General features: G+C 67.0%; 2 protein-coding genes and 24 non-coding genes across 26 annotated transcripts; 15 read left to right on the top strand and 11 right to left on the bottom strand.

Moving 5' to 3' along the window:
• Window positions 1-1,060: 1,060 nt before the first annotated feature.
• Trnal-cag lies at window positions 1,061-1,143 on the bottom strand. The gene has a single exon. It is a non-coding gene; the product is annotated as a tRNA-Leu (tRNA).
• Window positions 1,144-1,767: 624 nt separating this feature from the next.
• Trnad-guc lies at window positions 1,768-1,839 on the top strand. Its single transcript has one exon. It is a non-coding gene; the product is annotated as a tRNA-Asp (tRNA).
• A 592-nt stretch (window positions 1,840-2,431) lies between these two features.
• On the top strand, window positions 2,432-2,503 carry Trnag-ucc. The gene has a single exon. It is a non-coding gene; the product is annotated as a tRNA-Gly (tRNA).
• Window positions 2,504-2,770: 267 nt separating this feature from the next.
• Window positions 2,771-2,842, top strand: Trnae-cuc. Its single transcript has one exon. It is a non-coding gene; the product is annotated as a tRNA-Glu (tRNA).
• A 2,499-nt stretch (window positions 2,843-5,341) lies between these two features.
• Window positions 5,342-5,412, bottom strand: Trnag-gcc. The gene has a single exon. It is a non-coding gene; the product is annotated as a tRNA-Gly (tRNA).
• Window positions 5,413-5,991: 579 nt separating this feature from the next.
• Window positions 5,992-8,093, bottom strand: LOC123458742 (basic proline-rich protein-like). Its single transcript, XM_045143841.1, has 3 exons — window positions 7,678-8,093; window positions 6,736-7,337; window positions 5,992-6,509 (listed from the first exon to the last, which is right to left on the bottom strand). The coding sequence occupies exons 1-3, from the start codon at window positions 8,091-8,093 to the stop codon at window positions 5,992-5,994; spliced, it is 1,536 nt and encodes a 511-aa protein (XP_044999776.1).
• On the bottom strand, window positions 6,690-6,772 carry Trnal-cag. The gene has a single exon. It is a non-coding gene; the product is annotated as a tRNA-Leu (tRNA).
• On the top strand, window positions 7,399-7,470 carry Trnad-guc. Its single transcript has one exon. It is a non-coding gene; the product is annotated as a tRNA-Asp (tRNA).
• Trnag-ucc lies at window positions 8,069-8,140 on the top strand. The gene has a single exon. It is a non-coding gene; the product is annotated as a tRNA-Gly (tRNA).
• A 267-nt stretch (window positions 8,141-8,407) lies between these two features.
• Window positions 8,408-8,479, top strand: Trnae-cuc. The gene has a single exon. It is a non-coding gene; the product is annotated as a tRNA-Glu (tRNA).
• Window positions 8,480-10,905: 2,426 nt separating this feature from the next.
• Trnag-gcc lies at window positions 10,906-10,976 on the bottom strand. Its single transcript has one exon. It is a non-coding gene; the product is annotated as a tRNA-Gly (tRNA).
• Window positions 10,977-11,555: 579 nt separating this feature from the next.
• LOC123458741 (basic proline-rich protein-like) lies at window positions 11,556-13,660 on the bottom strand. Its single transcript, XM_045143830.1, has 3 exons — window positions 13,245-13,660; window positions 12,303-12,904; window positions 11,556-12,076 (listed from the first exon to the last, which is right to left on the bottom strand). The coding sequence occupies exons 1-3, from the start codon at window positions 13,658-13,660 to the stop codon at window positions 11,556-11,558; spliced, it is 1,539 nt and encodes a 512-aa protein (XP_044999765.1).
• Window positions 12,257-12,339, bottom strand: Trnal-cag. Its single transcript has one exon. It is a non-coding gene; the product is annotated as a tRNA-Leu (tRNA).
• Trnad-guc lies at window positions 12,966-13,037 on the top strand. Its single transcript has one exon. It is a non-coding gene; the product is annotated as a tRNA-Asp (tRNA).
• Window positions 13,636-13,707, top strand: Trnag-ucc. The gene has a single exon. It is a non-coding gene; the product is annotated as a tRNA-Gly (tRNA).
• A 267-nt stretch (window positions 13,708-13,974) lies between these two features.
• Trnae-cuc lies at window positions 13,975-14,046 on the top strand. Its single transcript has one exon. It is a non-coding gene; the product is annotated as a tRNA-Glu (tRNA).
• A 2,428-nt stretch (window positions 14,047-16,474) lies between these two features.
• Window positions 16,475-16,545, bottom strand: Trnag-gcc. Its single transcript has one exon. It is a non-coding gene; the product is annotated as a tRNA-Gly (tRNA).
• A 1,278-nt stretch (window positions 16,546-17,823) lies between these two features.
• On the bottom strand, window positions 17,824-17,906 carry Trnal-cag. Its single transcript has one exon. It is a non-coding gene; the product is annotated as a tRNA-Leu (tRNA).
• A 626-nt stretch (window positions 17,907-18,532) lies between these two features.
• On the top strand, window positions 18,533-18,604 carry Trnad-guc. Its single transcript has one exon. It is a non-coding gene; the product is annotated as a tRNA-Asp (tRNA).
• A 598-nt stretch (window positions 18,605-19,202) lies between these two features.
• Window positions 19,203-19,274, top strand: Trnag-ucc. The gene has a single exon. It is a non-coding gene; the product is annotated as a tRNA-Gly (tRNA).
• Window positions 19,275-19,541: 267 nt separating this feature from the next.
• Trnae-cuc lies at window positions 19,542-19,613 on the top strand. The gene has a single exon. It is a non-coding gene; the product is annotated as a tRNA-Glu (tRNA).
• A 2,333-nt stretch (window positions 19,614-21,946) lies between these two features.
• Window positions 21,947-22,017, bottom strand: Trnag-gcc. The gene has a single exon. It is a non-coding gene; the product is annotated as a tRNA-Gly (tRNA).
• A 1,289-nt stretch (window positions 22,018-23,306) lies between these two features.
• On the bottom strand, window positions 23,307-23,389 carry Trnal-cag. The gene has a single exon. It is a non-coding gene; the product is annotated as a tRNA-Leu (tRNA).
• Window positions 23,390-24,008: 619 nt separating this feature from the next.
• On the top strand, window positions 24,009-24,080 carry Trnad-guc. The gene has a single exon. It is a non-coding gene; the product is annotated as a tRNA-Asp (tRNA).
• A 592-nt stretch (window positions 24,081-24,672) lies between these two features.
• On the top strand, window positions 24,673-24,744 carry Trnag-ucc. The gene has a single exon. It is a non-coding gene; the product is annotated as a tRNA-Gly (tRNA).
• A 267-nt stretch (window positions 24,745-25,011) lies between these two features.
• On the top strand, window positions 25,012-25,083 carry Trnae-cuc. The gene has a single exon. It is a non-coding gene; the product is annotated as a tRNA-Glu (tRNA).
• Window positions 25,084-26,197: the final 1,114 nt, after the last annotated feature.

Here is a 26,197-nt window from a genome sequence, read left to right as displayed (position 1 = left end):
AGGCAGCACACTTTCGTGCTTCCCGGCTCCCTTGCCCGCCTGCCTCCTTGGCTGCGTGCGTGCCTTCCTGTAGCCCTTTGGCACGGGGGAAGGTTTGGGAGGGGCAGCGGAGACAGGGCTACCATGGTCCTCACCGTGTGTTTTGAGCGGAGCCCTGGCCCCAGAAAATGCCTGCCGGGCGTGGCCGCAGAAAGCGAGGAGCAGAAAATGATAAGGGTGAAACGGGACGGTTGCTCCATTCCCACGCAGGATGGGAGACCCTGGGCAGTGGGAGTCCTTTGAGGACGCCACTCCATCGAAGCTGAGTGGGGCAGAGGGAGGAGGTGGCTTTCCGCCGTGGCTGGCAGCGGCAGCCCCTTTGCGCTAGAGGCAGTGCAGCCAGAGTTTGGAGACTGTGGGAGGGCGACGGGCATGTGGGCCAGCTGGGGGGGGGGGGGGCAAGGCCACCACCTGGAGCGCTCCCGCTGTCTCTGGGCAGCTGCCCTGTGTGGACTGCGGAGCGGAGGGCAGCGTGGCCGCAGGGCAGGCAGTGTGGGCAGGGAAAGGTCCCCAAGTCGCCTCCAAGACAAGAAGCCCAGCCACATGGGCGAGGGCCTGCTCCGCAGGAGGCCGGGACAATGGACGTGGCCAAGGGGAAGAAGGGCGGGAGAAGGAGTTAGGATGTGGGACGAAGAGGGCTCTTGAGTGCGACTGGCTCTCCGAGTGCCAACGTGTGAGGCCGCCGAGGCCCTGGGAGGCCCGCTGTCAGGCTCCTCGGGCGATTCCGCCCCTATTAGAGGGGGCTGGGTGGTCGTAGCCCGGCCTCGCTGGGCTCCGTTGGCTCGGGCGTCCGGGCTGAGCTGCAGGTCTTTGGCGGACCTCCCTGTGGAACTGGGAGGGACTGTGTGGAGCAGAGAGGCGGCGGCAGGTGCCTCCTGTTGGGGGTAGGGGGTAGGAGGTGGTCAGTGACTCCGTGGGGTGTCCTGCATTGAAGGCTCGGGCCGTGCAAAGAGCGCAAGGCAGGAAGAGAAGAGGAGTAGAAGTCGCTGGACGTGCGATCTCTGGGGCTAAAAGATGACCTTGTCAGGAGTGGGATTCGAACCCACGCCTCCAGGGGAGACTGCGACCTGAACGCAGCGCCTTAGACCGCTCGGCCATCCTGACGACGGGCCCAGAGTCGAGTGTGCTTTGCAGGCTGGGAAGCGGCCAGGGCAGGTCGGCCTTGTGAGCCCGCCGGGTGCCCGTGGACGACTTTCTTCCTGGCCTGGCCCCGCGTCGCATCTCGCGCTGGGGCTTAAGGCCCGTCCAGCAGCCTCCCCACGTCTCCGCGTGCACGCGCCCGCGTCCCTCGGGCCCCACGGCCCCACAAGGGACCACGCCCGCCGCAGCGGGGCTGGGCCGGGGCCAGGCCGGGTGGCGCCGGCTTCCAGTGGTGGGAGCCTGCGGGGCGGATGGCGGCCGGCGCGCTCCTCCCCAGAGCCCTGCTTGCGAGCCCGCGCCGCTTCCTGGCATGGCGAGGCGACCCAAGCGAAGCCGAAGGTCCCGTCCGAGGAGCCGGGAGGGACGGGCGGGTGGGGGCGACGGCGAGCGGGTGCGGGGCTAGGTACGGGGGGATGGGTGGCGAGGGTCGCCTGTTGCCAGAGTTTGGGGGGCGCGGCTGGGGCCCCCGGGGCCAGGGGCCCGGGCAGGCGCCAGACGCCAGACGCTGGGCCGCCGTCAGGGGGCAGCTGTGGGAAGGCGAGCCGGGCGTCGGAGAGGGATGTGGTGTCGAGGACGCTGGCGTCGCCGTCCTCGTTAGTATAGTGGTGAGTATCCCCGCCTGTCACGCGGGAGACCGGGGTTCGATTCCCCGACGGGGAGGCCAGCAGTCCTTTTTGGCCGGCTCTGCCGCGGGGTCCAGCCGCCAGCCTGGAGGGCAGCTGGGCAGCGCCACCTCCCAGCCCCAAGTCCTCGGGCTCCGCTGGGCGCGGGCGCCGCCAGCTGCCCCGGCCGCGCACCCGCTCTCCGTGGGGTGGCACCGGTGCTGGGGGCTCTGACGGACGCCTGAGGCTTAGGAGGCGCTAAGACCCAAGCGAAGGGAAGCGCCCCTTGTGCAGGGCGCGGGCGCGGGCGTATGGGAGGGCTCCCCGAGACTGGACGGCCCCGCGGGCGTGAGGTGTGATGCAGGCGGATGGGCAAGCACACTGGGGCCGCGGGTAGCGGCCAGGCGGCTCCCTCGACCGTCCCTGTGGCAAGCGGGCGACGATGGTGCCCCCTTCGAGGAGCGCAGCTGGTCTTAGCGGCTGGCTTGGGCTGGACGCGGCAGGGCTGGCGCTGGCGGGACACCGAGGGCCGCCTTGGGTGTCCCCTTGGCATCCAGGAGCTGAGGAGCGCTCCGACGAGCGCCTGTGCAAGGCGGAGGCGGGCCGGTGGCAGTCCCCGGCTGGCGTGTGGGTGGCAGCCGGGCGGTGCGGCGTTGGTGGTATAGTGGTGAGCATAGCTGCCTTCCAAGCAGTTGACCCGGGTTCGATTCCCGGCCAACGCAGCGATGCCCGTTTTGTTGGCCTTCGTCCCTGGCCCCAGGCTAGGCCCTGCCCTGGTGACAGCGCGGCGTGCCCGTGCCCATCGGTGCGAGCGTGGCCATCCTGCCCTAGGGTGGCAGGTGACGTTTTGACGGTGCCCAGAACTGCCAGAGTGCGCGGGCGATGAGTGGAGCGGGCGGCCTTTGCTAGTGAAACCCATGGGCCGTAGGCAGGTCCAGGGGCGCAGGAGCGGATTCCACGAGGTGCCAGCGGGGTGGAGCTGTGCATGCTCCCTGGTGGTCTAGTGGTTAGGATTCGGCGCTCTCACCGCCGCGGCCCGGGTTCGATTCCCGGTCAGGGAAGCCAGTCTTCTTCCTCTCTCTAGCATGCCAGCCAACCCCTCTGTCTTACCACCTCACCTCGAGCCCGCAGCCCGCGCGGCACTCTTCCCTCCCTCCTTTTTGGTGCGCAGGTTTCCTCCCGCCCATCCCCAACAGGCCACCCCCTCCCATCCCCGCGTCGGGGTCCATTTCCCTTCTGCTACTGCCCACTCCCGTCCTTCGCGTTGCCACGTCACACTGGCCACCAGTTGAGCCCGGTTTTTTCTTCCCCCACTCCAGTGGCCTCCGGCCGCTGCACAGCGCACCCACACGTGCGTGCCCGCCATGTTCGTGGGAGCATACGGGTAGCTCGGGCTCGGCTCCCTGACTTGCCCTCTCAGCTCAACCCGGCACCACCACCACCTCTCCTTGTCCGGAGTCAACCTTCAGGCCCCTTCACCTGCTCCCGGTGGGCGTCCAGTCACGCTTGCCCCCGCCTGGGCGCGGAGCGACGGCGGAGCAGGAGGGTCTGTGTGATCCTTGGCTGTGCAGGGCTCCTCACCTTGGAACACCGCCCATAGGAAACAAGCGGTAGAGCGTTTGCCAAAGAAAGACACGTGGTTTTCAATGCCGGGAAGAGGGCGGAGGGCTTTAAAGCGCCTGGAGATCCCCTCACGGTCAGTGGCCCCTAGGTCCTTTGGGCGACGCCAATCCCTGCAAGTGACCACTGCCTGCCATCGAGTCCCCAGGGACAGTTGCTGAGCCACAGCCTTGGCTGTGGAGAGAGCAGAGCCTCTGGGGCCGCTGGCTCCTCACCCCACCCCTTGGGGCAAGGCCAAGCGCCAGAGTGAAAATCCCCTTCTCAGCCCACCCCCGCCGCAGCCCCTCGTGCGCCCACCAACAAGAGCGCCGGGCAGCAGGGCAGCTGCAAGCCAGGGTCATCAGCCAGGGCGCGGTCATCAGCCGCCAGCCAGGGTCACCCCCGCACGTGTGCGGGCCCTTTGAGGGATGAGGACAGAGCCTTGGCTGTCGTGGCACCGCCAGTCTCAGTGTCACGCCTTACCTATCCCCCCGCCCTCGCAACCAATCCCCCACCCCAACCCGGCGACACCCAGCGGGGCAAGAAAACCATACATAGGGAGCTCTGGTCTGACCAGAGGCTAGTGTTCCCGGACTTGTGCTGCTTTCCATTCCGGCCTCGCCACACAGGGTTGCAGCTTCGGGTCGCTGCGCCGAGGTCCCAGTCTTCCCTTGAGGTGCGCTGCTGCCCAAAGGCAACTGCAGAGCTCAGCCCGGCTGGCACCCAACCTTTCTCTCCCCGCGAGCACACCCTCCTGCCTCTCTTCCATGCTGGAGCATTCACGAGGTGGGTTAGTGGGCGTCCCAGGCGCAAGCGTCCTGAGGGAGACCCCCACACCCAGCCTGGGATAGACCCCTTACCCTTCACCTCCCCTCCCAACCGTTCAACACTTCTCTGGCCCCACCACCCGCTGCCTCCGCCGCTTCCAGGACCTGTGGCTCCTGGTTCGCTTAGGGTATTGTTCGGGACATCCGTTATGCCTCAGGTATCCCCGGGCAGTCCAGGGCAAGAGGCAGGATGGCCAAATTGGGGGCAGAAGGAAGGATGCCGTCCTCCGCCCGACAGATGAGAGAAGGCTTCCTGGGAGTCTGGGCTCGGGTGCGGGTTTGTCCGAGGAGGTTGGGGGCCAAGGGCTAAGTTGAGGTGGGCAGGGAGGTCAGTGAAGAGGATGAGAGTGAGGTGTTTAGGGTGGGGGTGTGGACGTGTATCCGCTCACCCCCGCCCCTGGGCGTAGGCTTGAGCTCCGCGGGAGGGTTTGCTTCGGGGAGGAAAGGCAGCGGTCAGTTGAACAGCGGTGTGAGCTCCTCTATGTTGGGCGACATGGTGAGCTGTCATCGTACCGCACGGAAGCTGGGTGGTGAGGGGAAGGAAGCAGACTCACCGCTGTGTGCGGTGGTGGTGCTGTTGGTACTGAAGGTGTGGGAAGAGAGGCAGGTCAAGCGCAGTTGGGCAAGCGGTGGCACATGGGCCACGAAAACCCCTTCCTCCACGGCTCTTCACATGTCCGTGTGGAACACGCACGTGCCCGACATGCCCGGGGCAAAGGGCGATCCTTGACCCAAGCTGTGGATGGGATGATGGGAAGGGAGCAGTTCGGTCCGTGTGTAGGATAGGATGGGGTCCCAGGAGAGGTGAGGTCCGCCTTGATTAGCAGCTGTGTGACGACGGGGAAAGAGGTGGGCCCGGAAGGGTGCTGCTCAGGAGGGCAGCTGGGGCACTGGCAGCGCACTAGAGAGACAGAGACATGGTCAAGGGAAGAAGGGAAGTAAGTAAGGACGGATGGTGTGAGGCCCTAGAGTGTGGGTAGGAAGAGGAAAGGCCTCAAGGGAAGAAGGGAAGTAAGTAAGGAAGGAAGGTGTGAGGCCCTAGAGTGTGGGTAGGAAGAGGAAAGGCCTCGGTGGTCTGGGGCGCACGGGGACACCAGCGGGTCTTGCGGGCGGGCCCAAAAGGGCACCCGAGGTTGCATGGGCCGGGAATCGAACCCGGGCCTCCCGCGTGGCAGGCGAGAATTCTACCACTGAACCACCCATGCGCTGCAGACGGCTGCCACCTGACGCTCCCCACAGCCTTGCTCTGCAGGGACCCGGGATCACCCGAGGTGAGAAACTCCTACTTTTGGGCGACTGGAAGCGGAAGAAGAGGAGGTGAAGTTGGAGGAGAGGAGGAGGGGGAGAAGGAAGAGGAGCAGTGGTAGGAAGAAGATGATGACGACGACGACGGTGACAACCACCAGGAAGACTGCAGTGACAGGCAGCACACTTTGGTGCTTCCCGGCTCCCTTGCCCGCCTGCCTCCTTGGCTGCGTGCGTGCCTTCCTGTAGCCCTTTGGCACGGGGGAAGGTTTGGGAGGGGCAGCGGAGACAGGGCTACCATGGTCCTCACCGTGTGTTTTGAGCGGAGCCCTGGCCCGAGAAAATGCCTGCCGGGCGTGGCCGCAGAAAGCGAGGAGCAGAAAATGATAAGGGTGAAACGGGACGGTTGCTCCATTCCCACGCAGGATGGGAGACCCTGGGCAGTGGGAGTCCTTTGAGGACGCCACTCCATCGAAGCTGAGTGGGGCAGAGGGAGGAGGTGGCTTTCCGCCGTGGCTGGCAGCGGCAGACCCTTTGCGCTAGAGGCAGTGCAGCCAGAGCTTGGAGACTGTGGGAGGGCGACGGGCATGTGGGCCAGCTGGGGGGGGGGGGGCGCAAGGCCACCACCTGGAGCGCTCCCGCTGTCTCTGGGCAGCTGCCCTGTGTGGACTGCGGAGCGGAGGGCAGCGTGGCCCCAGGGCAGGCAGTGTGGGCAGGGAAAGGTCCCCAAGTCGCCTCCAAGACCAGAAGCCCAGCCACATGGGCGAGGGCTTGCTCCGCAGGAGGCCGGGACAATGGAAGTGGCCAAGGGGAAGAACGGCGGGAGAAGGAGTTAGGATGTGGGACGAAGAGGGCTCTTGAGTGCGACTGGCTCTCCGAGTGCCAACGTGTGAGGCCGCCGAGGCCCTGGGAGGCCCGCTGTCAGGCTCCTCGGGCGATTCCGCCCCTATTAGAGGGGGCTGGGTGGTCGTAGCCTGGCCTCGCTGGGCTCCGTTGGCTCGGGCGTCCGGGCTGAGCTGCAGGTCTTTGGCGGACCTCCCTGTGGAACTGGGAGGGACTGTGTGGAGCAGAGAGGCGGCGGCAGGTGCCTCCTGTTGGGGGTAGGGGGTAGGAGGTGGTCAATGCCTCTGTGGGGTGTCGTGCATTGAAGGCTCGGGCCGTGCAAAGAGCGCAAGGCAGGAAGAGAAGAGGAGTAGAAGTCGCTGGACGTGCGATCTCTGGGGCTAAAAGATGGACTTGTCAGGAGTGGGATTCGAACCCACGCCTCCAGGGGAGACTGCGACCTGAACGCAGCGCCTTAGACCGCTCGGCCATCCTGACGACGGGCCGAGAGTCGAGTGTGCTTTGCAGGCTGGGAAGCGGCCAGGGCAGGTCGGCCTTGTGAGCCCGCCGGGCGCCCGTGGACGACTTTCTTCCTGGCCTGGCCCCGCGTCGCCTCTCGCGCTGGGGCTTACGGCCCGTCCAGCAGCCTCCCCACGTCTCCGCGTGCACGCGCCCGCGTCCCTCGGGCCCCACGGCCCCACAAGGGACCACGCCCGCCGCAGCGGGGCCGGGGCCGGGGCCAGGCCGGGTGGCGCCGGCTTCCAGTGGTGGGAGCCTGCCGGGCGGATGGCGGCCGGCGCGCTCCTCCCCAGAGCCCTGCTTGCGAGCCCGCGCCGCTTCCTGGCATGGCGAGGCGACCCAAGCGAAGCCGAAGGTCCCGTCCGAGGAGCCGGGAGGGACGGGCGGGTGGGGGCGACGGCGAGCGGGTGCGGGGCTAGGTACGGGGGGGATGGGTGGCGAGGGTCGCCTGTTGCCAGAGTTTGGGGGGCGCGGCTGGGGCCCCCGGGGCCAGGGGCCCGGGCAGGCGCCAGACGCCAGACGCTGGGCCGCCGTCAGGGGGCAGCTGTGGGAAGGCGAGCCGGGCGTCGGAGAGGGATGTGGTGTCGAGGAGGCTGGCGTCGCCGTCCTCGTTAGTATAGTGGTGAGTATCCCCGCCTGTCACGCGGGAGACCGGGGTTCGATTCCCCGACGGGGAGGCCAGCAGTCCTTTTTGGCCGGCTCTGCCGCGGGGTCCAGCCGCCAGCCTGGAGGGCAGCTGGGCAGCGCCACCTCCCAGCCCCAAGTCCTCGGGCTCCGCTGGGCGCGGGCGCCGCCAGCTGCCCCGGCCGCGCACCCGCTCTCCGTGGGGTGGCACCGGTCCTGGGGGCTCTGACGGACGCCTGAGGCTTAGGAGGCGCTAAGACCCAAGCGAAGCGAAGCGCCCCTTGTGCAGGGCGCGGGCGCGGGCGCGGGCGTTTGCGAGGGCTCCCGGAGACTGGACGGCCCCCCGGGCGTGAGGTGTGATGCAGGCGGATGGGCAAGCACACTGGGGCCGCGGGTGGCGGCCAGGCGGCTCCCTCGACCGTCCCTGTGGCACGCGGGCGACGATGGGGCCCCCTTCGAGGAGCGCAGCTGGTCTTAGCGGCTGGCTTGGGCTGGACGCGGCAGGGCTGGCGCTGGCGGGACACCGAGGGCCGCCTTGGGTGTCCCCTTGGCATCCAGGAGCTGAGGAGCGCTCCGACGAGCGCCCGTGCAAGGCGGAGGCGGGCCGGTGGCAGTCCCCGGCTGGCGTGTGGATGGCAGCCGGGCGGTGCGGCGTTGGTGGTATAGTGGTGAGCATAGCTGCCTTCCAAGCAGTTGACCCGGGTTCGATTCCCGGCCAACGCAGCGATGCCAGTTTTGTTGGCCTTCGTCCCTGGCCCCAGGCTAGGCCCTGCCCTGGTGACAGCGCGGCGTGCCCGTGCCCATCGGTGCGAGCGTGGCCATCCTGCCCTAGGGTGGCAGGTGACGTTTTGACGGTGCCCAGAACTGCCAGAGTGCGTGGGCGATGAGTGGAGCGGGCGGCCTTTGCTAGTGAAACCCATGGGCCGTAGGCAGGTCCAGGGGCGCAGGAGCGGATTCCACGAGGTGCCAGCGGGGTGGAGCTGTGCATGCTCCCTGGTGGTCTAGTGGTTAGGATTCGGCGCTCTCACCGCCGCGGCCCGGGTTCGATTCCCGGTCAGGGAAGCCAGTCTTCTTCCTCTCTCTAGCATGCCAGCCAACCCCTCTGTCTTACCACCTCACCTCGAGCCCGCAGCCCGCGCGGCACTCTTCCCTCCCTCCTTTTTGGTGCGCAGGTTTCCTCCCGCCCATCCCCAACAGGCCACCCCCTCCCATCCCCGCGTCGGGGTCCATTTCCCTTCTGCTACTGCCCACTCCCGTCCTTCGCGTTGCCACGTCACACTGGCCACCAGTTGAGCCTGGTTTTTTCTTCCCCCACTCCACTGGCCTCCGGCCGCTGTACAGCGCACCCACACGTGCGTGCCCGCCTTGTTCGTGGGAGCATACGGGTAGCTCGGGCTCGGCTCCCTGACTTGCCCTCTCAGCTCAACCCGGCACCACCACCACCTCTCCTTGTCCGGAGTCAACCTTCAGGCCCCTTCACCTGCTCCCGGTGGGCGTCCAGTCACGCTTGCCCCCGCCTGGGCGCGGAGCGAAGGCGGAGCAGGAGGGTCTGTGTGATCCTTGGCTGTGCAGGGCTCCTCACCTTGGAACACCGCCGATAGGAAACAAGCGGTAGAGCGTTTGCCAAAGAAAGACACGTGGTTTTCGGTGCCGGGAAGAGGGCGGAGGGCTTTAAAGCGCCTGGAGATCCCCTCACGGTTAGTGGCCCCTAGGTCCCTTGGGCGAGGCCAATCCCTGCAAGTGACCACTGCCTGCCATCGAGTCCCCAGGGACAGTTGCTGAGCCACAGCCTTGGCTGGGGAGAGAGCAGAGCCTCTGGGGCCGCTGGCTCCTCACCCCACCCCTTGGGGCAAGGCCAAGCGCCAGAGTGAAAATCCCCTTCCCAGCCCACCCCAGCCGCAGCCCCTCGTGCGCCCACCAACAAGAGCGCCGGGCAGCAGGGCAGCTGCAAGCCAGGGTCATCAGCCAGGGCGCGGTCATCAGCCGCCAGCCAGGTTCACCCCCCGCACGTGTGCGGGCCCTTTGAGGGATGAGGACAGAGCCTTGGCTGTCGTGGCACCGCCAGTCTCAGTGTCACGCCTTACCTATCCCCCCGCCCTCGCAACCAATCCCCCACCCCAACCCGGCGACACCCAGCGGGGCAAGAAAACCATACATAGGGAGCTCTGGTCTGACCAGAGGCTAGTGTTCCCGGACTTGTGCTGCTTTCCATTCCGGCCTCGCCACACAGGGTTGCAGCTCCGGGTCGCTGCGCCGAGGTCCCAGTCTTCCCTTGAGGTGCGCTGCTGCCCAAAGGCAACTGCAGAGCTCAGCCCGGCTGGCACCCAACCTTTCTCTCCCCGCGAGCACACCCTCCTGCCTCTCTTCCATGCTGGAGCTTTCACGAGGTGGGTTAGTGGGCGTCCCAGGCGCAAGCGTCCTGAGGGAGACCCCCACACCCAGCCTGGGATACACCCCTTACCCTTCACCTCCCCTCCCAACCGTTCAACACTTCTCTGGCCCCACCACCCGCTGCCTCCGCCGCTTCCAGGACCTGTGGCTCCTGGTTCGCTTAGGGTATTGTTCGGGACATCCGTTATGCCTCAGGTATCCCCGGGCAGTCCAGGGCAAGAGGCAGGATGGCCAAATTGGGGGCAGAAGGAAGGATGCCGTCCTCCGCCCGACAGATGAGAGAGGCTTCCTGGGAGTCTGGGCTCGGGTGCGGGTTTGTCCGAGGAGGTTGGGGGCCAAGGGCTAAGTTGAGGTGGGCAGGGAGGTCAGTGAAGAGGATGAGAGTGAGGTGTTTAGGGTGGGGGTGTGGACGTGTATCCGCTCACCCCCGCCCCTGGGCGTAGGCTTGAGCTCCGCGGGAGGGTTTGCTTCGGGGAGGAAAGGCAGCGGTCAGTTGAACAGCGGTGTGAGCTCCTCTATGTTGGGCGACATGGTGAGCTGTCATCGTACCGCACGGAAGCTGGGTGGTGAGGGGAAGGAAGCAGACTCACCGCTGTGTGCGGTGGTGGTGCTGTTGGTATTGAAGGTGTGGGAAGAGAGGCAGGTCAAGCGCAGTTGGGCAAGCGGTGGCACATGGGCCACGAAAACCCCTTCCTCCACGGCTCTTCACATGTCCGTGTGGAACACGCACGTGCCCGACATGCCCGGGGCAAAGGGCGATCCTTGACCCAAGCTGTGGATGGGATGATGGGAAGGGAGCAGTTCGGTCCGTGTGTAGGATAGGATGGGGTCCCAGGAGAGGTGAGGTCCGCCTTGATTAGCAGCTGTGTGATGACGGGGGAAGAGGTGGGCCCGGAAGGGTGCTGCTCAGGAGGGCAGCTGGGGCACTGGCAGCGCACGAGAGAGACAGAGACATGGTCAAGGGAAGAAGGGAAGGAAGTAAGGAAGGAAGGTGTGAGGCCCTAGAGTGTGGGTAGGAAGAGGAAAGGCCTCGGTGGTCCGGGGCGCACGGGGACACCAGCGGGTCTTGCGGGCGGGCCCAAAAGGGCACCCGAGGTTGCATGGGCCGGGAATCGAACCCGGGCCTCCCGCGTGGCAGGCGAGAATTCTACCACTGAACCACCCATGCGCTGCAGACGGCTGCCACCTGACGCTCCCCACAGCCTTGCTCTGCAGGGACCCGGGATCACCCGAGGTGAGAAACTCCTACTTTTGGGCGACTGGAAGCGGAAGAAGAGGAGGTGAAGTTGGAGGAGAGGAGGAGGGGGAGAAGGAAGAGGAGCAGTGGTAGGAAGAAGATGATGACGACGACGACGGTGACAACCACCAGGAAGACTGCAGTGACAGGCAGCACACTTTGGTGCTTCCCGGCTCCCTTGCCCGCCTGCCTCCTTGGCTGCGTGCGTGCCTTCCTGTAGCCCTTTGGCACGGGGGAAGGTTTGGGAGGGGCAGCGGAGACAGGGCTACCATGGTCCTCACCGTGTGTTTTGAGCGGAGCCCTGGCCCGAGAAAATGCCTGCCGGGCGTGGCCGCAGAAAGCGAGGAGCAGAAAATGATAAGGGTGAAACGGGACGGTTGCTCCATTCCCACGCAGGATGGGAGACCCTGGGCAGTGGGAGTCCTTTGAGGACGCCACTCCATCGAAGCTGAGTGGGGCAGAGGGAGGAGGTGGCTTTCCGCCGTGGCTGGCAGCGGCAGACCCTTTGCGCTAGAGGCAGTGCAGCCAGAGCTTGGAGACTGTGGGAGGGCGACGGGCATGTGGGCCAGCTGGGGGGGGGGGGGGGGCGCAAGGCCACCACCTGGAGCGCTCCCGCTGTCTCTGGGCAGCTGCCCTGTGTGGACTGCGGAGCGGAGGGCAGCGTGGCCCCAGGGCAGGCAGTGTGGGCAGGGAAAGGTCCCCAAGTCGCCTCCAAGACCAGAAGCCCAGCCACATGGGCGAGGGCTTGCTCCGCAGGAGGCCGGGACAATGGAAGTGGCCAAGGGGAAGAACGGCGGGAGAAGGAGTTAGGATGTGGGACGAAGAGGGCTCTTGAGTGCGACTGGCTCTCCGAGTGCCAACGTGTGAGGCCGCCGAGGCCCTGGGAGGCCCGCTGTCAGGCTCCTCGGGCGATTCCGCCCCTATTAGAGGGGGCTGGGTGGTCGTAGCCTGGCCTCGCTGGGCTCCGTTGGCTCGGGCGTCCGGGCTGAGCTGCAGGTCTTTGGCGGACCTCCCTGTGGAACTGGGAGGGACTGTGTGGAGCAGAGAGGCGGCGGCAGGTGCCTCCTGTTGGGGGTAGGGGGTAGGAGGTGGTCAATGCCTCTGTGGGGTGTCGTGCATTGAAGGCTCGGGCCGTGCAAAGAGCGCAAGGCAGGAAGAGAAGAGGAGTAGAAGTCGCTGGACGTGCGATCTCTGGGGCTAAAAGATGGACTTGTCAGGAGTGGGATTCGAACCCACGTCTCCAGGGGAGACTGCGACCTGAACGCAGCGCCTTAGACCGCTCGGCCATCCTGACGACGGGCCGAGAGTCGAGTGTGCTTTGCAGGCTGGGAAGCGGCCAGGGCAGGTCGGCCTTGTGAGCCCGCCGGGCGCCCGTGGACGACTTTCTTCCTGGCCTGGCCCCGCGTCGCCTCTCGCGCTGGGGCTTACGGCCCGTCCAGCAGCCTCCCCACGTCTCCGCGTGCACGCGCCCGCGTCCCTCGGGCCCCACGGCCCCACAAGGGACCACGCCCGCCGCAGCGGGGCCGGGGCCGGGGCCAGGCCGGGTGGCGCCGGCTTCCAGTGGTGGGAGCCTGCCGGGCGGATGGCGGCCGGCGCGCTCCTCCCCAGAGCCCTGCTTGCGAGCCCGCGCCGCTTCCTGGCATGGCGAGGCGACCCAAGCGAAGCCGAAGGTCCCGTCCGAGGAGCCGGGAGGGACGGGCGGGTGGGGGCGACGGCGAGCGGGTGCGGGGCTAGGTACGGGGGGGATGGGTGGCGAGGGTCGCCTGTTGCCAGAGTTTGGGGGGCGCGGCTGGGGCCCCCGGGGCCAGGGGCCCGGGCAGGCGCCAGACGCCAGACGCTGGGCCGCCGTCAGGGGGCAGCTGTGGGAAGGCGAGCCGGGCGTCGGAGAGGGATGTGGTGTCGAGGAGGCTGGCGTCGCCGTCCTCGTTAGTATAGTGGTGAGTATCCCCGCCTGTCACGCGGGAGACCGGGGTTCGATTCCCCGACGGGGAGGCCAGCAGTCCTTTTTGGCCGGCTCTGCTGCGGGGTCCAGCCGCCAGCCTGGAGGGCAGCTGGGCAGCGCCACCTCCCAGCCCCAAGTCCTCGGGCTCCGCTGGGCGCGGGCGCCGCCAGCTGCCCCGGCCGCGCACCCGCTCTCCGTGGGGTGGCACCGGTCCTGGGGGCTCTGACGGACGCCTGAGGCTTAGGAGGCGCTAAGACCCAAGCGAAGCGAAGCGCCCCTTGTGCAGGGCGCGGGCGCGGGCGCGGGCGTTTGCGAGGGCTCCCGGAGACTGGACGGCCCCCCGGGCGTGAGGTGTGATGCAGGCGGATGGGCAAGCACACTGGGGCCGCGGGTGGCGGCCAGGCGGCTCCCTCGACCGTCCCTGTGGCACGCGGGCGACGATGGGGCCCCCTTCGAGGAGCGCAGCTGGTCTTAGCGGCTGGCTTGGGCTGGACGCGGCAGGGCTGGCGCTGGCGGGACACCGAGGGCCGCCTTGGGTGTCCCCTTGGCATCCAGGAGCTGAGGAGCGCTCCGACGAGCGCCCGTGCAAGGCGGAGGCGGGCCGGTGGCAGTCCCCGGCTGGCGTGTGGATGGCAGCCGGGCGGTGCGGCGTTGGTGGTATAGTGGTGAGCATAGCTGCCTTCCAAGCAGTTGACCCGGGTTCGATTCCCGGCCAACGCAGCGATGCCAGTTTTGTTGGCCTTCGTCCCTGGCCCCAGGCTAGGCCCTGCCCTGGTGACAGCGCGGCGTGCCCGTGCCCATCGGTGCGAGCGTGGCCATCCTGCCCTAGGGTGGCAGGTGACGTTTTGACGGTGCCCAGAACTGCCAGAGTGCGTGGGCGATGAGTGGAGCGGGCGGCCTTTGCTAGTGAAACCCATGGGCCGTAGGCAGGTCCAGGGGCGCAGGAGCGGATTCCACGAGGTGCCAGCGGGGTGGAGCTGTGCATGCTCCCTGGTGGTCTAGTGGTTAGGATTCGGCGCTCTCACCGCCGCGGCCCGGGTTCGATTCCCGGTCAGGGAAGCCAGTCTTCTTCCTCTCTCTAGCATGCCAGCCAACCCCTCTGTCTTACCACCTCACCTCGAGCCCGCAGCCCGCGCGGCACTCTTCCCTCCCTCCTTTTTGGTGCGCAGGTTTCCTCCCGCCCATCCCCAACAGGCCACCCCCTCCCATCCCCGCGTCGGGGTCCATTTCCCTTCTGCTACTGCCCACTCCCGTCCTTCGCGTTGCCACGTCACACTGGCCACCAGTTGAGCCTGGTTTTTTCTTCCCCCACTCCACTGGCCTCCGGCCGCTGTACAGCGCACCCACACGTGCGTGCCCGCCTTGTTCGTGGGAGCATACGGGTAGCTCGGGCTCGGCTCCCTGACTTGCCCTCTCAGCTCAACCCGGCACCACCACCACCTCTCCTTGTCCGGAGTCAACCTTCAGGCCCCTTCACCTGCTCCCGGTGGGCGTCCAGTCACGCTTGCCCCCGCCTGGGCGCGGAGCGAAGGCGGAGCAGGAGGGTCTGTGTGATCCTTGGCTGTGCAGGGCTCCTCACCTTGGAACACCGCCGATAGGAAACAAGCGGTAGAGCGTTTGCCAAAGAAAGACACGTGGTTTTCGGTGCCGGGAAGAGGGCGGAGGGCTTTAAAGCGCCTGGAGATCCCCTCACGGTTAGTGGCCCCTAGGTCCCTTGGGCGAGGCCAATCCCTGCAAGTGACCACTGCCTGCCATCGAGTCCCCAGGGACAGTTGCTGAGCCACAGCCTTGGCTGGGGAGAGAGCAGAGCCTCTGGGGCCGCTGGCTCCTCACCCCACCCCTTGGGGCAAGGCCAAGCGCCAGAGTGAAAATCCCCTTCCCAGCCCACCCCCGCCGCAGCCCCTCGTGCGCCCACCAACAAGAGCGCCGGGCAGCAGGGCAGCTGCAAGCCAGGGTCATCAGCCAGGGCGCGGTCATCAGCCGCCAGCCAGGTTCACCCCCCGCACGTGTGCGGGCCCTTTGAGGGATGAGGACAGAGCCTTGGCTGTCGTGGCACCGCCAGTCTCAGTGTCACGCCTTACCTATCCCCCCGCCCTCGCAACCAATCCCCCACCCCAACCCGGCGACACCCAGCGGGGCAAGAAAACCATACATAGGGAGCTCTGGTCTGACCAGAGGCTAGTGTTCCCGGACTTGTGCTGCTTTCCATTCCGGCCTCGCCACACAGGGTTGCAGCTCCGGGTCGCTGCGCCGAGGTCCCAGTCTTCCCTTGAGGTGCGCTGCTGCCCAAAGGCAACTGCAGAGCTCAGCCCGGCTGGCACCCAACCTTTCTCTCCCCGCGAGCACACCCTCCTGCCTCTCTTCCATGCTGGAGCTTTCACGAGGTGGGTTAGTGGGCGTCCCAGGCGCAAGCGTCCTGAGGGAGACCCCCACACCCAGCCTGGGATAGACCCCTTACCCTTCACCTCCCCTCCCAACCGTTCAACACTTCTCTGGCCCCCACCACCCGCTGCCTCCGCCGCTTCCAGGACCTGTGGCTCCTGGTTCGCTTAGGGTATTGTTCGGGACATCCGTTATGCCTCAGGTATCCCCGGGCAGTCCAGGGCAAGAGGCAGGATGGCCAAATTGGGGGCAGAAGGAAGGATGCCGTCCTCCGCCCGACAGATGAGAGAAGGCTTCCTGGGAGTCTGGGCTCGGGTGCGGGTTTGTCCGAGGAGGTTGGGGGCCAAGGGCTAAGTTGAGGTGGGCAGGGAGGTCAGTGAAGAGGATGAGAGTGAGGTGTTTAGGGTGGGGGTGTGGACGTGTATCCGCTCACCCCCGCCCCTGGGCGTAGGCTTGAGCTCCGCGGGAGGGTTTGCTTCGGGGAGGAAAGGCAGCGGTCAGTTGAACAGCGGTGTGAGCTCCTCTATGTTGGGCGACATGGTGAGCTGTCATCGTACCGCACGGAAGCTGGGTGGTGAGGGGAAGGAAGCAGACTCACCGCTGTGTGCGGTGGTGGTGCTGTTGGTATTGAAGGTGTGGGAAGAGAGGCAGGTCAAGCGCAGTTGGGCAAGCGGTGGCACATGGGCCACGAAAACCCCTTCCTCCACGGCTCTTCACATGTCCGTGTGGAACACGCACGTGCCCGACATGCCCGGGGCAAAGGGCGATCCTTGACCCAAGCTGTGGATGGGATGATGGAAAGGGAGCAGTTCGGTCCGTGTGTAGGATAGGATGGGGTCCCAGGAGAGGTGAGGTCCGCCTTGATTAGCAGCTGTGTGATGACGGGGGAAGAGGTGGGCCCGGAAGGGTGCTGCTCAGGAGGGCAGCTGGGGCACTGGCAGCGCACGAGAGAGACAGAGACATGGTCAAGGGAAGAAGGGAAGGAAGTAAGGAAGGAAGGTGTGAGGCCCTAGAGTGTGGGTAGGAAGAGGAAAGGCCTGGGTGGTCTGGGGCGCACGGGGACACCAGCGGGTCTTGCGGGCGGGCCCAAAAGGGCACCCGAGGTTGCATGGGCCGGGAATCGAACCCGGGCCTCCCGCGTGGCAGGCGAGAATTCTACCACTGAACCACCCATGCGCTGCAGACGGCTGCCACCTGACGCTCCCCACAGCCTTGCTCTGCAGGGACCCGGGATCACCCGAGGTGAGAAACTCCTACTTTTGGGCGACTGGAAGCGGAAGAAGAGGAGGTGAAGTTGGAGGAGAGGAGGAGGGGGAGAAGGAAGAGGAGCAGTGGTAGGAAGAAGATGATGACGACGACGACGGTGACAACCACCAGGAAGACTGCAGTGACAGGCAGCACACTTTGGTGCTTCCCGGCTCCCTTGCCCGCCTGCCTCCTTGGCTGCGTGCGTGCCTTCCTGTAGCCCTTTGGCACGGGGGAAGGTTTGGGAGGGGCAGCGGAGACAGGGCTACCATGGTCCTCACCGTGTGTTTTGAGCGGAGCCCTGGCCCGAGAAAATGCCTGCCGGGCGTGGCCGCAGAAAGCGAGGAGCAGAAAATGATAAGGGTGAAACGGGACGGTTGCTCCATTCCCACGCAGGATGGGAGACCCTGGGCAGTGGGAGTCCTTTGAGGACGCCACTCCATCGAAGATGAGTGGGGCAGAGGGAGGAGGTGGCTTTCCGCCGTGGCTGGCAGCGGCAGACCCTTTGCGCTAGAGGCAGTGCAGCCAGAGCTTGGAGACTGTGGGAGGGCGACGGGCATGTGGGCCAGCTGGGGGGGGGGGGGGCGCAAGGCCACCACCTGGAGCGCTCCCGCTGTCTCTGGGCAGCTGCCCTGTGTGGACTGCGGAGCGGAGGGCAGCGTGGCCCCAGGGCAGGCAGTGTGGGCAGGGAAAGGTCCCCAAGTCGCCTCCAAGACCAGAAGCCCAGCCACATGGGCGAGGGCTTGCTCCGCAGGAGGCCGGGACAATGGAAGTGGCCAAGGGGAAGAACGGCGGGAGAAGGAGTTAGGATGTGGGACGAAGAGGGCTCTTGAGTGCGACTGGCTCTCCGAGTGCCAACGTGTGAGGCCGCCGAGGCCCTGGGAGGCCCGCTGTCAGGCTCCTCGGGCGATTCCGCCCCTATTAGAGGGGGCTGGGTGGTCGTAGCCTGGCCTCGCTGGGCTCCGTTGGCTCGGGCGTCCGGGCTGAGCTGCAGGTCTTTGGCGGACCTCCCTGTGGAACTGGGAGGGACTGTGTGGAGCAGAGAGGCGGCGGCAGGTGCCTCCTGTTGGGGGTAGGGGGTAGGAGGTGGTCAATGCCTCTGTGGGGTGTCGTGCATTGAAGGCTCGGGCCGTGCAAAGAGCGCAAGGCAGGAAGAGAAGAGGAGTAGAAGTCGCTGGACGTGCGATCTCTGGGGCTAAAAGATGGACTTGTCAGGAGTGGGATTCGAACCCACGCCTCCAGGGGAGACTGCGACCTGAACGCAGCGCCTTAGACCGCTCGGCCATCCTGACGACGGGCCGAGAGTCGAGTGTGCTTTGCAGGCTGGGAAGCGGCCAGGGCAGGTCGGCCTTGTGAGCCCGCCGGGCGCCCGTGGACGACTTTCTTCCTGGCCTGGCCCCGCGTCGCCTCTCGCGCTGGGGCTTACGGCCCGTCCAGCAGCCTCCCCACGTCTCCGCGTGCACGCGCCCGCGTCCCTCGGGCCCCACGGCCCCACAAGGGACCACGCCCGCCGCAGCGGGGCCGGGGCCGGGGCCAGGCCGGGTGGCGCCGGCTTCCAGTGGTGGGAGCCTGCCGGGCGGATGGCGGCCGGCGCGCTCCTCCCCAGAGCCCTGCTTGCGAGCCCGCGCCGCTTCCTGGCATGGCGAGGCGACCCAAGCGAAGCCGAAGGTCCCGTCCGAGGAGCCGGGAGGGACGGGCGGGTGGGGGCGACGGCGAGCGGGTGCGGGGCTAGGTACGGGGGGGATGGGTGGCGAGGGTCGCCTGTTGCCAGAGTTTGGGGGGCGCGGCTGGGGCCCCCGGGGCCAGGGGCCCGGGCAGGCGCCAGACGCCAGACGCTGGGCCGCCGTCAGGGGGCAGCTGTGGGAAGGCGAGCCGGGCGTCGGAGAGGGATGTGGTGTCGAGGAGGCTGGCGTCGCCGTCCTCGTTAGTATAGTGGTGAGTATCCCCGCCTGTCACGCGGGAGACCGGGGTTCGATTCCCCGACGGGGAGGCCAGCAGTCCTTTTTGGCCGGCTCTGCCGCGGGGTCCAGCCGCCAGCCTGGAGGGCAGCTGGGCAGCGCCACCTCCCAGCCCCAAGTCCTCGGGCTCCGCTGGGCGCGGGCGCCGCCAGCTGCCCCGGCCGCGCACCCGCTCTCCGTGGGGTGGCACCGGTCCTGGGGGCTCTGACGGACGCCTGAGGCTTAGGAGGCGCTAAGACCCAAGCGAAGCGAAGCGCCCCTTGTGCAGGGCGCGGGCGCGGGCGCGGGCGTTTGCGAGGGCTCCCGGAGACTGGACGGCCCCCCGGGCGTGAGGTGTGATGCAGGCGGATGGGCAAGCACACTGGGGCCGCGGGTGGCGGCCAGGCGGCTCCCTCGACCGTCCCTGTGGCACGCGGGCGACGATGGGGCCCCCTTCGAGGAGCGCAGCTGGTCTTAGCGGCTGGCTTGGGCTGGACGCGGCAGGGCTGGCGCTGGCGGGACACCGAGGGCCGCCTTGGGTGTCCCCTTGGCATCCAGGAGCTGAGGAGCGCTCCGACGAGCGCCCGTGCAAGGCGGAGGCGGGCCGGTGGCAGTCCCCGGCTGGCGTGTGGATGGCAGCCGGGCGGTGCGGCGTTGGTGGTATAGTGGTGAGCATAGCTGCCTTCCAAGCAGTTGACCCGGGTTCGATTCCCGGCCAACGCAGCGATGCCAGTTTTGTTGGCCTTCGTCCCTGGCCCCAGGCTAGGCCCTGCCCTGGTGACAGCGCGGCGTGCCCGTGCCCATCGGTGCGAGCGTGGCCATCCTGCCCTAGGGTGGCAGGTGACGTTTTGACGGTGCCCAGAACTGCCAGAGTGCGTGGGCGATGAGTGGAGCGGGCGGCCTTTGCTAGTGAAACCCATGGGCCGTAGGCAGGTCCAGGGGCGCAGGAGCGGATTCCACGAGGTGCCAGCGGGGTGGAGCTGTGCATGCTCCCTGGTGGTCTAGTGGTTAGGATTCGGCGCTCTCACCGCCGCGGCCCGGGTTCGATTCCCGGTCAGGGAAGCCAGTCTTCTTCCTCTCTCTAGCATGCCAGCCAACCCCTCTGTCTTACCACCTCACCTCGAGCCCGCAGCCCGCGCGGCACTGTTCCCTCCGTCCTTTTTGGTGCGCAGGTTTCCTCCCGCCCATCCCCAACAGGCCACCCCCTCCCATCCCCGCGTCGGGGTCCATTTCCCTTCTGCTACTGCCCACTCCCGTCCTTCGCGTTGCCACGTCACACTGGCCACCAGTTGAGCCTGGTTTTTTCTTCCCCCACTCCACTGGCCTCCGGCCGCTGTACAGCGCACCCACACGTGCGTGCCCGCCTTGTTCGTGGGAGCATACGGGTAGCTCGGGCTCGGCTCCCTGACTTGCCCTCTCAGCTCAACCCGGCACCACCACCACCTCTCCTTGTCCGGAGTCAACCTTCAGGCCCCTTCACCTGCTCCCGGTGGGCGTCCAGTCACGCTTGCCCCCGCCTGGGCGCGGAGCGAAGGCGGAGCAGGAGGGTCTGTGTGATCCTTGGCTGTGCAGGGCTCCTCACCTTGGAACACCGCCGATAGGAAACAAGCGGTAGAGCGTTTGCCAAAGAAAGACACGTGGTTTTCGGTGCCGGGAAGAGGGCGGAGGGCTTTAAAGCGCCTGGAGATCCCCTCACGGTTAGTGGCCCCTAGGTCCCTTGGGCGAGGCCAATCCCTGCAAGTGACCACTGCCTGCCATCGAGTCCCCAGGGACAGTTGCTGAGCCACAGCCTTGGCTGGGGAGAGAGCAGAGCCTCTGGGGCCGCTGGCTCCTCACCCCACCCCTTGGGGCAAGGCCAAGCGCCAGAGTGAAAATCCCCTTCCCAGCCCACCCCCGCCGCAGCCCCTCGTGCGCCCACCAACAAGAGCGCCGGGCAGCAGGGCAGCTGCAAGCCAGGGTCATCAGCCAGGGCGCGGTCATCAGCCGCCAGCCAGGTTCACCCCCCGCACGTGTGCGGGCCCTTTGAGGGATGAGGACAGAGCCTTGGCTGTCGTGGCACCGCCAGTCTCAGTGTCACGCCTTACCTATCCCCCCGCCCTCGCAACCAATCCCCCACCCCAACCCGGCGACACCCAGCGGGGCAAGAAAACCATACATAGGGAGCTCTGGTCTGACCAGAGGCTAGTGTTCCCGGACTTGTGCTGCTTTCCATTCCGGCCTCGCCACACAGGGTTGCAGCTCCGGGTCGCTGCGCCGAGGTCCCAGTCTTCCCTTGAGGTGCGCTGCTGCCCAAAGGCAACTGCAGAGCTCAGCCCGGCTGGCACCCAACCTTTCTCTCCCCGCGAGCACACCCTCCTGCCTCTCTTCCATGCTGGAGCTTTCACGAGGTGGGTTAGTGGGCGTCCCAGGCGCAAGCGTCCTGAGGGAGACCCCCACACCCAGCCTGGGATAGACCCCTTACCCTTCACCTCCCCTCCCAACCGTTCAACACTTCTCTGGCCCCCACCACCCGCTGCCTCCGCCGCTTCCAGGACCTGTGGCTCCTGGTTCGCTTAGGGTATTGTTCGGGACATCCGTTATGCCTCAGGTATCCCCGGGCAGTCCAGGGCAAGAGGCAGGATGGCCAAATTGGGGGCAGAAGGAAGGATGCCGTCCTCCGCCCGACAGATGAGAGAAGGCTTCCTGGGAGTCTGGGCTCGGGTGCGGGTTTGTCCGAGGAGGTTGGGGGCCAAGGGCTAAGTTGAGGTGGGCAGGGAGGTCAGTGAAGAGGATGAGAGTGAGGTGTTTAGGGTGGGGGTGTGGACGTGTATCCGCTCACCCCCGCCCCTGGGCGTAGGCTTGAGCTCCGCGGGAGGGTTTGCTTCGGGGAGGAAAGGCAGCGGTCAGTTGAACAGCGGTGTGAGCTCCTCTATGTTGGGCGACATGGTGAGCTGTCATCGTACCGCACGGAAGCTGGGTGGTGAGGGGAAGGAAGCTGACTCACCGCTGTGTGCGGTGGTGGTGCTGTTGGTACTGAAGGTGTTGGAAGAGAGGCGGGTCAAGCGCAGTTGGGCAAGCGGTGGCACATGGGCCACGAAAACCCCTTCCTCACATGTCCGTGTGGAACACGCACGTGCCCGACATGCCCGGGGCAAAGGGCGATCCTTGACCCAAGCTGTGGATGGGATGATGGGAAGGGAGCAGTTCGGTCCGTGTGTAGGATAGGATGGGGTCCCAGGAGAGGTGAGGTCCGCGCACGAGAGAGACAGAGACATGGTCAAGGGAAGAAGGGAAGTAAGAAGGAAGGAAGGTGTGAGGCCCTAGAGTGTGGGTAGGAAGAGGAAAGGCCTCGGTGGTCCGGGGCGCACGGGGGCACCAGCGGGTCTTGCGGGCGGGCCCAAAAGGGCACCCGAGGTTGCATGGGCCGGGAATCGAACCCGGGCCTCCCGCGTGGCAGGTGAGAATTCTACCACTGAACCACCCATGCGCTGCAGACGGCTGCCACCTGACGCTCCCCACAGCCTTGCTCTGCAGGGACCCGGGATCACTCGAGGTGAGAAACTCCTACTCTTGGGCGACTGGAAGCAGAAGAAGAGGAGGTGAAGTTGGAGGAGAGGAGGAGAGGAGGAGGGGGAGAAGGAAGAGGAGCAGTGGGAGGAAGAAGATGATGACGACGACGACGGTGACAACCACCAGGAAGACTGCAGTGACAGGCAGCACACTTTCGTGCTTCCCGGCTCCCTTGCCCGCCTGCCTCCTTGGCTGCGTGCGTGCCTTCCTGTAGCCCTTTGGCACGGGGGAAGGTTTGGGAGGGGCAGCGGAGACAGGGCTACCATGGTCCTCACCGTGTGTTTTGAGCGGAGCCCTGGCCCGAGAAAATGCCTGCCGGGCGTGGCCGCAGAAAGCGAGGAGCAGAAAATGATAAGGGTGAAACGGGACGGTTGCTCCATTCCCACGCAGGATGGGAGACCCTGGGCAGTGGGAGTCCTTTGAGGACGCCACTCCATCGAAGCTGAGTGGGGCAGAGGGAGGAGGTGGCTTTCCGCCGTGGCTGGCAGCGGCAGACCCTTTGCGCTAGAGGCAGTGCAGCCAGAGCTTGGAGACTGTGGGAGGGCGACGGGCATGTGGGCCAGCTTGGGGGGGGGGGGCAAGGCCACCACCTGGAGCGCTCCCGCTGTCTCTGGGCAGCTGCCCTGTGTGGACTGCGGAGCAGAGGGCAGCGTGGCCCCAGGGCAGGCAGTGTGGGCAGGGAAAGGTCCCCAAGTCGCCTCCAAGACAAGAAGCCCAGCCACCTGGGCGAGGGCCTGCTCCGCAGGAGGCCGGGACAATGGACGTGGCCAAGGGGAAGAACGGCGGGAGAAGGAGTTAGGATGTGGGACGAAGAGGGCTCTTGAGTGCGACTGGCTCTCCGAGTGCCAACGTGTGAGGCCGCCGAGGCCCTGGGAGGCCCGCTGTCAGGCTCCTCGGGCGATTCCGCCCCTATTAGAGGGGGCTGGGTGGTCGTAGCCTGGCCTCGCTGGGCTCCGTTGGCTCGGGCGTCCGGGCTGAGCTGCAGGTCTTTGGCGGACCTCCCTGTGGAACTAGGAGGGACTGTGTGGAGCAGAGAGGAGGCGGCAGGTGCCTCCTGTTGGGGGTAAGGGGTAGGGGTAGGAGGTGGTCAGTGCCTCTGTGGGGTGTCCTGCATTGAAGACTCGGGCCGTGCAAAGAGCGCAAGGCAGGAAGAGAAGAGGAGTAGAAGTCGCTGGACGTGCGATCTTTGGGGCTAAAAGATGGACTTGTCAGGAGTGGGATTCGAACCCACGCCTCCAGGGGAGACTGCGACCTGAACGCAGCGCCTTAGACCGCTCGGCCATCCTGACGACGGGCCCAGAGCCGAGTGTGCTTTGCAGGCTGGGAAGCGGCCAGGGCAGGTCGGCCTTGTGAGCCCGCCGGGCGCCCGTGGACGACTTTCTTCCTGGCCTGGCCCCGCGTCGCCTCTCGCGCTGGGGCTTAAGGCCCGTCCAGCAGCCTCCCCACGTCTCCGCGTGCACGCGCCCGCGTCCCTCGGGCCCCACGGCCCCACAGGGGACCACGCCCGCCGCAGCGGGGCCGGGGCCAGGCCGGGTGGCGCCGGCTTCCAGTGGTGGGAGCCTGCGGGGCGGATGGCGGCCGGCGCGCTCCTCCCCAGAGCCCTGCTTGCGAGCCCGCGCCGCTTCCTGGCATGGCGAGGCGACCCAAGCGAAGCGGAAGGTCCCGTCCGAGGAGCCGGGAGGGACGGGCGGGTGGGGGCGACGGCGAGCGGGTGCGGGGCTAGGTACGGGGGGATGGGTGGCGAGGGTCGCCTGTTGCCAGAGTTTGGGGGGCGCGGCTGGGGCCCCCGGGGCCAGGGGCCCGGGCAGGCGCCAGACGCCAGACGCTGGGCCGCCGTCAGGGGGCAGCTGTGGGAAGGCGAGCCGGGCGTCGGAGAGGGATGTGGTGTCGAGGAGGCTGGCGTCGCCGTCCTCGTTAGTATAGTGGTGAGTATCCCCGCCTGTCACGCGGGAGACCGGGGTTCGATTCCCCGACGGGGAGGCCAGCAGTCCTTTTTGGCCGGCTCTGCCGCGGGGTCCAGCCGCCAGCCTGGAGGGCAGCTGGGCAGCGCCACCTCCCAGACCCAAGTCCTCGGGCTCCGCTGGGCGCGGGCGCCGCCAGCTGCCCCGGCCGCGCACCCGCTCTCCGTGGGGTGGCACCGGTCCTGGGGGCTCTGACGGACGCCTGAGGCTTAGGAGGCGCTAAGACCCAAGCGAAGCGAAGCGCCCCTTGTGCAGGGTCCGGGCGCGGGCGTATGAGAGGGCTCCCCGAGACTGGACGGCCCCCCGGGCGTGAGGTGTGATGCAGGCGGATGGGCAAGCACACTGGGGCCGCGGGTGGCGGCCAGGCGGCTCCCTCGACCGTCCCTGTGGCACGCGGGCGACGATGGGGCCCCCTTCGAGGAGCGCAGCTGGTCTTAGCGGCTGGCTTGGGCTGGACGCGGCAGGGCTGGCGCTGGCGGGACACCGAGGGCCGCCTTGGGTGTCCCCTTGGCATCCAGGAGCTGAGGAGCGCTCCGACGAGCGCCCGTGCAAGGCGGAGGCGGGCCGGTGGCAGTCCCCGGCTGGCGTGTGGGTGGCAGCCGGGCGGTGCGGCGTTGGTGGTATAGTGGTGAGCATAGCTGCCTTCCAAGCAGTTGACCCGGTTTCGATTCCCGGCCAACGCAGCGGTGCATGTTTTGTTGGCCTTCGTCCCAGGCCCCAGGCTCGGCCCTGCCCTGGTGACAGCGCCGCGTGCCCGTGCCCATCGGTGCGAGCGTGGCCATCCTGCCCTAGGGTGGCAGGTGACGTTTTGACGGTGCCCAGAACTGCCAGAGTGCGCGGGCGATGAGTGGAGCGGGCGGCCTTTGCTAGTGAAACCCATGGGCCGTAGGCAGGTCCAGGGGCGCAGGAGCGGATTCCACGAGGTGCCAGCGGGGTGGAGCTGTGCATGCTCCCTGGTGGTCTAGTGGTTAGGATTCGGCGCTCTCACCGCCGCGGCCCGGGTTCGATTCCCGGTCAGGGAAGCCAGTCTTCTTCCTCTCTCTAGCATGCCAGCCATCCCCTCTGTCTTACCACCTCACCTCGAGCCCGTGCGGCACTCTTCTCTCCCTCCTTTTTGGTGCGCAGGTTTCCTCCCGCCCATCCCCAACAGGCCACCCCCTCTCATCCCCGCGTCGTGGTCCATTTCCCTTCTGCTACTGCCCACTCCCGTCCTTCGCGTTGCCACGTCACACTGGCCACCAGTTGAGCCCGGTTTTTTCTTCCCCCACTCCAGTGGCCTCCGGCCGCTGTACAGCGCACCCACACGTGCGTGCCCGCCTTGTTCGTGGGAGCATACGGGTAGCTCGGGCTCGGCTCCCTGACTTGCCCTCTCAGCTCAACCCGGCACCACCACCACCTCTCCTTGTCCGGAGTCAACCTTCAGGCCCCTTCACCTGCTCCCGGTGGGCGTCCAGTCACGCTTGCCCCCGCCTGGGCGCGGAGCGAAGGCGGAGCAGGAGGGTGTGTGATCCTTGGCTGTGCAGGGCTCCTCACCTTCGAACACCGCCCATAGGAAACAAGCGGTAGAGTGTTTGCCAAAGAAAGACACGTGGTTTTCGGTGCCGGGAAGAGGGCGGAGGGCTTTAAAGCGCCTGGAGATCCCCTCACGGTTAGTGGCCCCTAGGGCCCTTGGGCGAAGCCAATCCCTGCAAGTGACCACTGCCTGCCATCGAGTCCCCAGGGACAGTTGCTGAGCCACAGCCTTGGCTGGGGAGAGAGCAGAGCCTCTGGGGCCGCTGGCTCCTCACCCCACCCCTTGGGGCAAGGCCAAGCGCCAGAGTGAAAATCCCCTTCCCAGCCCACCCCCGCCGCAGCCCCTCGTGCGCCCACCAACAAGAGCGCCGGGCAGCAGGGCAGCTGCAAGCCAGGGTCATCAGCCAGGGCGCGGTCATCAGCCGCCAGCCAGGTTCACCCCCGCACGTGTGCGGGCCCTTTGAGGGATGAGGACAGAGCCTTGGCTGTCGTGGCACCGCCAGTCTCAATGTCACGCCTTACCTATCCCCCCTCCCTCTCAACCAATCCCCCACCCCAACCCGGCGACACCCAGCGGGGCAAGAAAACCATACATAGGGAGCTCTGGTCTGACCAGAGGCTAGT

This window comes from Jaculus jaculus, chromosome 1 (genome assembly GCF_020740685.1).
Source record: "Jaculus jaculus isolate mJacJac1 chromosome 1, mJacJac1.mat.Y.cur, whole genome shotgun sequence".
NCBI lineage: Eukaryota > Metazoa > Chordata > Mammalia > Rodentia > Dipodidae > Jaculus > Jaculus jaculus.
This window is presented reverse-complemented; position numbering and strand designations above follow the sequence as displayed.

What these genes read in the sequence shown, in the direction of transcription:
- LOC123458741 (XM_045143830.1), bottom strand. Translation starts at nt 13,660, where the DNA reads ATGCTCACCACTATACCACCAACGCCGCACCGCCCGGCTGCCATCCAC. An exon ending in GGGCGCTTCGCTTCGCTTGG is followed by an intron (nt 12,905 to 13,244) that starts GTCTTAGCGCCT and finishes GCCTTCCCACAG; the next exon opens with CTGCCCCCTGACGGCGGCCC. An exon ending in GTCTAAGGCGCTGCGTTCAG is followed by an intron (nt 12,077 to 12,302) that starts GTCGCAGTCTCC and finishes TGCTCCACACAG; the next exon opens with TCCCTCCCAGTTCCACAGGG.
- LOC123458742 (XM_045143841.1), bottom strand. Translation starts at nt 8,093, where the DNA reads ATGCTCACCACTATACCACCAACGCCGCACCGCCCGGCTGCCATCCAC. An exon ending in GGGCGCTTCGCTTCGCTTGG is followed by an intron (nt 7,338 to 7,677) that starts GTCTTAGCGCCT and finishes GCCTTCCCACAG; the next exon opens with CTGCCCCCTGACGGCGGCCC. An exon ending in GTCTAAGGCGCTGCGTTCAG is followed by an intron (nt 6,510 to 6,735) that starts GTCGCAGTCTCC and finishes TGCTCCACACAG; the next exon opens with TCCCTCCCAGTTCCACAGGG.